This window comes from Octopus bimaculoides, chromosome 6 (genome assembly GCF_001194135.2).
Source record: "Octopus bimaculoides isolate UCB-OBI-ISO-001 chromosome 6, ASM119413v2, whole genome shotgun sequence".
Classification (NCBI taxonomy): domain Eukaryota; kingdom Metazoa; phylum Mollusca; class Cephalopoda; order Octopoda; family Octopodidae; genus Octopus; species Octopus bimaculoides.
Window position 1 is genome coordinate 105,862,655 of NC_068986.1, and position 7,990 is coordinate 105,870,644.

The 7,990-nt window shown below is 38.1% G+C and overlaps 1 protein-coding gene across 1 annotated transcript in view; it reads left to right on the forward strand.

Moving 5' to 3' along the window:
- LOC106883150 (YEATS domain-containing protein 2) overlaps positions 1–7,259 on the forward strand; it is a 37,266-nt gene extending 30,007 nt beyond the window's left edge. The window contains exons 13-17 of the mRNA XM_014934054.2: positions 305–484; positions 595–713; positions 2,283–2,357; positions 2,679–2,743; positions 4,330–7,259. Of these exons, the coding sequence (XP_014789540.1) occupies positions 305–484; positions 595–713; positions 2,283–2,357; positions 2,679–2,743; positions 4,330–4,486 (596 nt within the window). The 3' untranslated portion in view covers positions 4,487–7,259. The remainder of the gene's footprint in view (positions 1–304; positions 485–594; positions 714–2,282; positions 2,358–2,678; positions 2,744–4,329) is intronic.
- Positions 7,260–7,990: the final 731 nt, after the last annotated feature.

Genomic DNA, 7,990 nt, shown 5'->3' on the forward strand with positions numbered 1-7,990 from the left:
ACTGGCCTTCATGCCGTTGGCACATAAAAGCACCCACTACACTCTCAGAGTGGTTGGCATTAGGAAGGGCATCCAGCTGTAGAAACTCTGCCAAATCAGATTGGAGCCTGGTGTAGCCATCTGGTTTCACCAGTCCTCAGTCAAATCGTCCAACCCATGATGATACTGTTGCTGAATATCTCATGCTGTGAGATTTAAAAATAGTAATTTTCTAGTTATTGTATGTCTGTACTGGCAAGTTCCCTGTGTTTAAAATGTGATGAATGCTTCCGCTTCAGTGATTTCTCCTGTGTCTCTTGTTTAGAAAAACAACTCCAGCAGTTACAGTCGAGTAGCAAGTCTTTTAGTGAAGCTTCTTGTATGCTGCAGCCATTGAGTAGCTTCACTCCAATGGAGACGATAGAGAAGAGACTTGAGCAGTTGGAGGATTCAGGACAGTCTTTATGTAATGAAAATTTCTTAACAGTTGATGTAATATCAAGAGGTAATTTAAAGTTTTGAGTTTATTTTCAAAATTCTTTGGTAGTTTTTTTTTCTTTTTAGTCTGATCAATTTAGTTTTTATTCTTTTTTTTATTTTATTTTTCCTTAATAGGTCTTCCAAAGGTGAAGATAAAAAAGGAAGTTGATGTTGATCCTGTAACTTCTTCTGAAGATTATAAATATTTGCCCTCGCCTGATGCTTCCAATTTTGTTCACGAAACAGCTAGACAAGTAAAACTGAATTTTTATTTACCTTTTTGTGTCTTTTAATAAAGATTCCAATCTTTTCCTCTCCTTCAACCTTGAAATATTCATCTTGCAGATATTCACATCATACTTAATTAATATATTCCTATTTTGATCATAAATAGATTATAGATCTAGTTTGTGGAGGCGCAATGGCCCAGTGGTTAGGGCAGCGGACTCGCGGTTTCGATTCCCAGACAGAGCGTTGTGAGTGTTTATTGAGCGAAAACACCTAAAGCTCCACGAGGCTCTGGCAGGGGATGGTGGTGAACCCTGCTGTACTCTTTCACCACAACTTTCTCTCACTCTTACTTCCTGTTTCTGTTGTGCCTGTAATTCAAAGGGTCAGCCTTGTCACACTGTGTCACGCTGAATATCCCCGAGAACTACGTTACGGGTACACGTGTCTGTGGAGTGCTCAGCCACTTGCACGTTAATTTCACGAGCAGGCTGTTCTGTTGATCATATCAACTGGAACCCTCAACGTCGTAAGCAACGGAGTGCCAACAACAACAACAATAGATCTAGTTTATGCAACCAAAGCAGTATTTAATTAGAATATGTATGACAAATGATCGAGGTCTTTGGCAATATGCAGTCCCTCCGCCGAGGTTGACTTTGTGTTTCACCCTCTTGGGGTCGATAAATTAAGTACCAATTGAATACTGGGGTCGATCTAATCGACTGGCCCCATCCCCAAGAAATTTGGGCCTTGAGAAGCAAGATCCATCAAGCTGAGTAAAATTGTATCTGTGGAAGATACTGGTGTCACACAATTGGCACCCGTGCCGGTGACATGTAAAAGCACCCACTGCATTCTCAGAGTGGTTGGCATTAGGAAGTGCAGCCAACTGTAGAAACCATGCCAAATCAGACTGGAGTCTGGTGCAGCCCCTCAGCTTATCAGCCCTGGCCAAACCACCCAACCCATGCCAGCATGGACAATGGACGTTAAATGAGGATATATCAGACTTCATGTATCATGCTTGATATAAGTATATGCATTAAATATGCTACACATATTAAAGGTTCCTCCCAAAGGTGTCGGGAAGGGCATACAGCTTTAAAAAAGTGCCTTAATAACATATTTGTCCAACCTGTACCACCATGGAAAGACGTTTGAATGTGTGCAATTTAAAATTATCTTCTCCACTCTGTTGGGTGGTTGGTGTTAGGAAGGGCATCCAGCTTTAAAAATCCTGCCAAAACAGTCACCAAAGTCTGGTGCAGGCTTCTGCCTGCCTGGTTCTTGTACTGCCCCACCCATGCCAGCATGGAAGGTGGATGTTAAACGGTGATGAAGATATTTTATTAATTGTACGAAATATTCCCTCTTAAGACGAATAATCTTTTCAGTTCTTGCCTGAATTGCAGAAACGAACGCTGGCTGGAGGCTGGTTATTGTGGAGAGAACATAAAGACGCATTCATACTCATACAAACTCTTGTATGCAGACACAATCTCATGTACATACAGTCTCATATTCATAAACACACTCATATACACATGCATTCTTACTGTTTTTCTGATTGCCATATCGTTTTTATCCCTCAGGTGGGTGTGCAGTTTAAACCAACAAAGATAGAAGAAAATATCTACAGCTCCTCTTGTGAATTGATGATATATTCCGTATGTACTTGCATATTATTATTATTATTATTATTATTATTATTATTATTATTATTATTATTATTATTATTATTACAAATGTGGCGAGCTGGCAGAACCGTTAGCACGCTGGACAAAATGCTTAGCGGCATTTTGCCTGTCGCTACGTTCTAAGTTCAAATTCCACCGAAGTCGACTTTGCCTTTCATCCTTTCGGGGTCAATAAAATAAGTACCAGTTGTGTACTGGGTCGATCTAATCGATTCATCCCCACCTCCCCCCAAGCTGCCCTTGTGGCAAAAATTTGAAATATTTATTATTGTTTTTGTTCTTGTTTTCTAGTGTATGGAAAATATAATGTCTGACATTCTGAGGACAGCTTTTGCCTTGAAAAGTGAAGAAGGAAGGTAAAAATCATTATTTATTTATACACTTTTCTTCTGTCGACTTCTTAAAAGTTGTTCCATCTATCTCAGTCTCTGCCAAACATCAGGTCGGTAGGATCTGATTCTCTTCAAACTTAGAAGATTGTATTCAGCGAGGGAAGAAGTTCATTTTGATATCTTGCTTCTCACCTGTAAGCTGTTCTGTCTGTTGTAGCAGGTAGTGCCAATTGCATCCTGATCAAGCAGACCAATGGCATACAGAAAGCCAAATGGCTGGGTAAAATCCATAGATTTATAACAGCAGATAAATAATATGTCTGCTGAGCTGATGATCTTGCTGTGCACTTCAAAATGCTGTGCTTATTCATGTTGGATTCAGTGTAACAGTTCGTACTTGTGCTCTCTCCGTTCTCCATTTTTTGTACTGTCTGTAGATTCTGGACGTGCGTGCTAAGGTTGCCTTGGCCAGCGCATACCAATCACTGTTCCTCTCTGGAGATGTTTATCCCAAAAACAGTTACAAAGGTTATTAAAGCTTCTGTCTTATGATTGTCTGGAGACTGAGTAGGAGAAATGGCACCCCATGAATTGGACCCATGCTGGCACCACATAAAAGTACTTGTACACTGTAAAGTGGGTGGCGCTGGCATGGGCAGCCAGTCCTAGAAACCGTGTCAAAACAGATGATTGGAGCCTGGTGTAGCCGTTTGGTTTATTAGCTCTTGTCAAACCATCCAACCCATGCCAGCATGGAAAACAGATGTTAAATGAGGAGGATTGTCATAGTGTAAGGTGGTGGTCATCACTTATCATTTTAATGTCCACTTTCCTTTGTGTGCATCGGTCACACAATTTGTTGAGACAAATTTTCTCTAACTGGACGCCCTTCTGTCACCAACCCCCACATGTTCCCATGTAAAGTGTTATTTGCTCTTGGCCAAACATTGTTTACACTGAAGATTTGACACGAAGAACAAAGCTTGTGTGATTATGATGCTCATTTACAACTATTACAGTAATGTGAAGACGAGTAAAATACTAAATTCTTCGTTATTTAAAAAAAATTAATTGAAACAAAAGCAGTGTACATTATTTACAGTGGACGGATAGGTGTCCTAGTCTTGTTTGTTGCTATCACAACGTTTTGGCTGGTGTACTCTCCAGCCTTTATCAGGTGTTCTGGTGGAATTTTGAACCCAGCCCTTTATTTGACTAATGAGGTACACTATTCTCATTCCTAAGGTATGTTGTTGATATTACTTTCCTGTTGATATTACTTTTAAGTCCCTGCCTGGGATTTAACTTAGAATCCGGGTGTTAGTAGCCCGCGCTCTCATCCACTACACTATATGCCCATGGGCATATAGCGTACATAATTCCTCATGTCAAAAATATAGAATAAAAGCAGTGTATTTCAATGAAAATATGGTAACAAAAGGACTAAAGAGTCCTAGTAAGGCTACACTTCTCTGACAGAAAAACTATTTCTCTTTGCAAATTTTGCTTGAAGTATAAGGTGTGATGTGTTAGGTCTAAAAGCAACAGTTATATCCTTATAAAAGAGTACTTTAATGCAATCACTTTCGTATCTCCTTCTTTTACGACAGGTATCCAACAGAGCTTTCCTTGCAAGATATCCACAAAGCATTGACTAGTATACCAGCTTGTGACTTCTTGACCAATTCTAATCTCGGTCTTGTTGTAGACTCCGACCACACTCAACCTTCAGTTGACCACAATAAAGAGAAACATGGTATTACCTGAACAGATTCTTAGCTTCAATGCAACAACCATATTTGAAAGAAAGCATTCAGCAGGAGGGTGGTGGACCCCTGCTCATGTCTTCGCCTAAAGTTTTATTTTCCTAGTCTTAAAGTGCAAACTAAATGATGGTCTTCTTGTGTCACAGAAATATATAATATTATGTTATATTATATTATATTATACAATACAAGTAGTATTTCCTTGCATGAAGAATAGACTAGCTCGATTTCCATTCGTTCTTATATTCAACTGAGTAAATGAGACTGAGGAAGTAGAAGCTTCAGGAACGGGGTATGGTGGGGGAATTTCTTGAAGAAAATTTCTGGAGTTCTAGCTTAATTTACGTTACCTCAGGGAGGAGACACTTGTGTGAGTGTGAGTGTGAGAGAGAGATTGAAGCAGATGGTGGTGGTGTTGATGATAGAGCAGGGAAAAAGGACTCTTGAGCTTGAAAAAATAAATATATATATGTATATATATATATATATATAGCCGACTTAAATGCAGGGATTAAGTGTTGGGCTATTTGCAAACCTGAATTAATGGTTGGTAATACTTGAGATGGTACTTACGCGTGAACAATATGAATATGACTTCTAAAATGTTCATTTGTTTTTCCCACATGTCTAACAGTGTTTATATGTTATTGAGCTATATGATTCAATATATGTCGTTGTAGCTATAGACATTGACATTCCATCTCAGGTGCGGGCATGCTGTACTCAGTTTTAACCCCTTTCTCGAGTTGTTCCCATTTTAGAGATGCTTAAGTCGAGTTGATTGGCTGCACGAAGCAGATCAACTCTATATAGACCCTAGACATTTCTTTGTCTCCCTCATGTCAGTACGTAGGAAATATTTGGAAATCTGTGTAGAATTACGTTGAACGTATGAGATTAGTGATTGATTATTACAAATATGTGTTGTATGATAGGTTTGCATTGATTTAAGTTTCTGTGTAAATAGGTGTGACAAAAGTGTGGAAACCTGTTTTGTGATTTGTGTTGGAATATGTGAAAATATTCCAAGATTCTCCATTTAATAAAATACAACCAGAATGCTGCAGATGTTATATGTTAATTTGCTTGTGTATCTGAACAACTGTCTTGTGTTTTATAGTATAACATTAATATGGGGCAACATTCCACCACACACATACACATATATTTAATGCACACATGTGCACAGCCATATACATACATACATACACACATGTATCTATGTATGTGTATATATATATATATATATATATATATATATATATATATATATATGCATGCACACACACACACACACATTTATACACATGATTCTGTGTATTTATATGAAGTGAATATTGTTTTGAGGATTGTATATCACCAATGAGTATGTCTAAAACAGAGAAACGTACCTATTTCTAACATTTAATGCTTACACTAAATTCAGACCCTTTCATTTTATGCATCACTGCTCAAATAAAACTTAAAACTTGTCATTGAACTTCCACCTGGGATTGAACCTTAAATCTAAGGTTTCCAAATGACTCTACTGTAGCTATTAGACACTAATAACTCTTGATCCCGACTTTAGATATTATCTGTAGTTTACCTGTTGTATGGCGAGTATTATAGAGTAAGAAGTAAGCTTCTGTGTTTGATTCCTGATTTCAGCTAAATCAATGCATTTCCACTAATAATAGTGGTGAAGAAGTCATGAACATCATTTAGTCCCAGACATCTCCCTGATAAATTTGTGGCCTTCTGTCTCCTGGGTAAAACTATGCTTGGCCTTGATCCACTCTTTCAGGTGGACATATATAGACATATACATATTTGTATACATGTGTTTGTTTCGAGTTCAAATTCCGCTAAAGTTGACTTTGCTTTTCATCCCTTTCCTGGGAGTTGATAAAATAAGTACCAGTTGATTACTGGGGTCAGTGTAATCCCTGAAATTGCTGGCCTTGTGCCAAAATTTGTAACCAATATATTCATGTATATACATACATATACAGATATACAAACACACACACACACACACATACATCTTGACTTGGCTTCGTGAGTGAAGATTTACGGTGGGGTTTGTCCATAACTGTTGCAGGTTTGTTGGTGCCCAACAAGTCTGTTTCAGAGCAAACGGGCACAGCCAGAGAGGGCTGCGTGAGAAGATAGGCTGATCAGGGCTGGTTGTAATGTCCTTGTTTTTCCTCCTTTTTTTCTCTTGTCTGCAAGCATGGTCCTGTAAGATATCTTCAAAGGAGAGAAGCTGACTGAATGACTTGAAACATTTAAATTTCTAGCATTTGGCTATCAATTGAAAACCCCATTTAGAAGAAGGGCTGGGGGTACAGTTATGATTTTTCATCCTCCAGTGGATTAAAACAACTGTTTGTAAGACACTTGTGTATATTCAATGAACCTTATTTCTCTCTCTAGAAACAAACAAAATAAAAAAAAATGAAATAAATAAACAGTTGGCCTTGTATCAAATCAAAAGAAAATACATGAAATCTTTTAATAACCACAACACAGCAGTTTATTTACTGCCTGCACTGAAAGACCCTCCCCCCTACCCCAAATGCTTGTTATTAATGTGATATTTATGTGTGTAAGTGTGAATGTGTATATTTGTGTTCAGCATGCAATATCCTTACTTTGAAAGCAAGTATCTGTTCCCACACAGTTCAGAATTTTCACCCCCCCCAATAACTAAACTGATATTTTTCAACTACGGCACCTAATAAAAAAATAAAAAAAGTGAAAATAAAGTTGGTATAGTTATTAATTTCTAATGACTTTTTGGTTATTTCTTTTTAATTACATTTTTCAGTTGTTACACTGTGGTCATGATGGAGCATCGATTTGAAGAAGTTTTAGTTGAATCGATCTCAGTACTTTTTTTTTTTTTTTTAATCCCAGTTCTTATCTTATCAGTTTCTTTTGATGCACTGATAAGTTACAAGGACACAAACACAGCAGCACCAGTTGTCAAATGGTAGCAGGGAACAAATACACACACACACACACACACACAATAGGTTTCTTTCAGTTTCCATCTACAAAATCCACTCTCAAGTTGGCTTGAGATTATAGTAGAAAACACTTCTGTAAAGTTCCATAAAGTGGGACTGAACCTGGAACCCTGTGGTTAGGAATATATATGCACACACATAGGTCTTTTGGTTTTCATCTACAAAATCTCACAAGGCTTTGGATGGCCCTACAATGTAGTAGACTAAATATGAATTGGTAGGTAGTCGATATATATATATATATATACATACACATTTAGGCTGACACAGTTTATATGTATATTCTTTTCTTTGTCGTTTGACTACGGCCATGCTGAAGCACCGCCTTTAGTCGAACAAATCGACCCCAGGACTTATTCTTTGTAAGCCTAGTACTTATTCTATTGGCCCCTTTTGCCGAACTGCAAAGTTACGGGGATGTAAACACCAGCATCGGTTGTCAAATGATGTCGGGCGGGTGAGGGGACAGACAGACAGACACACACACATAT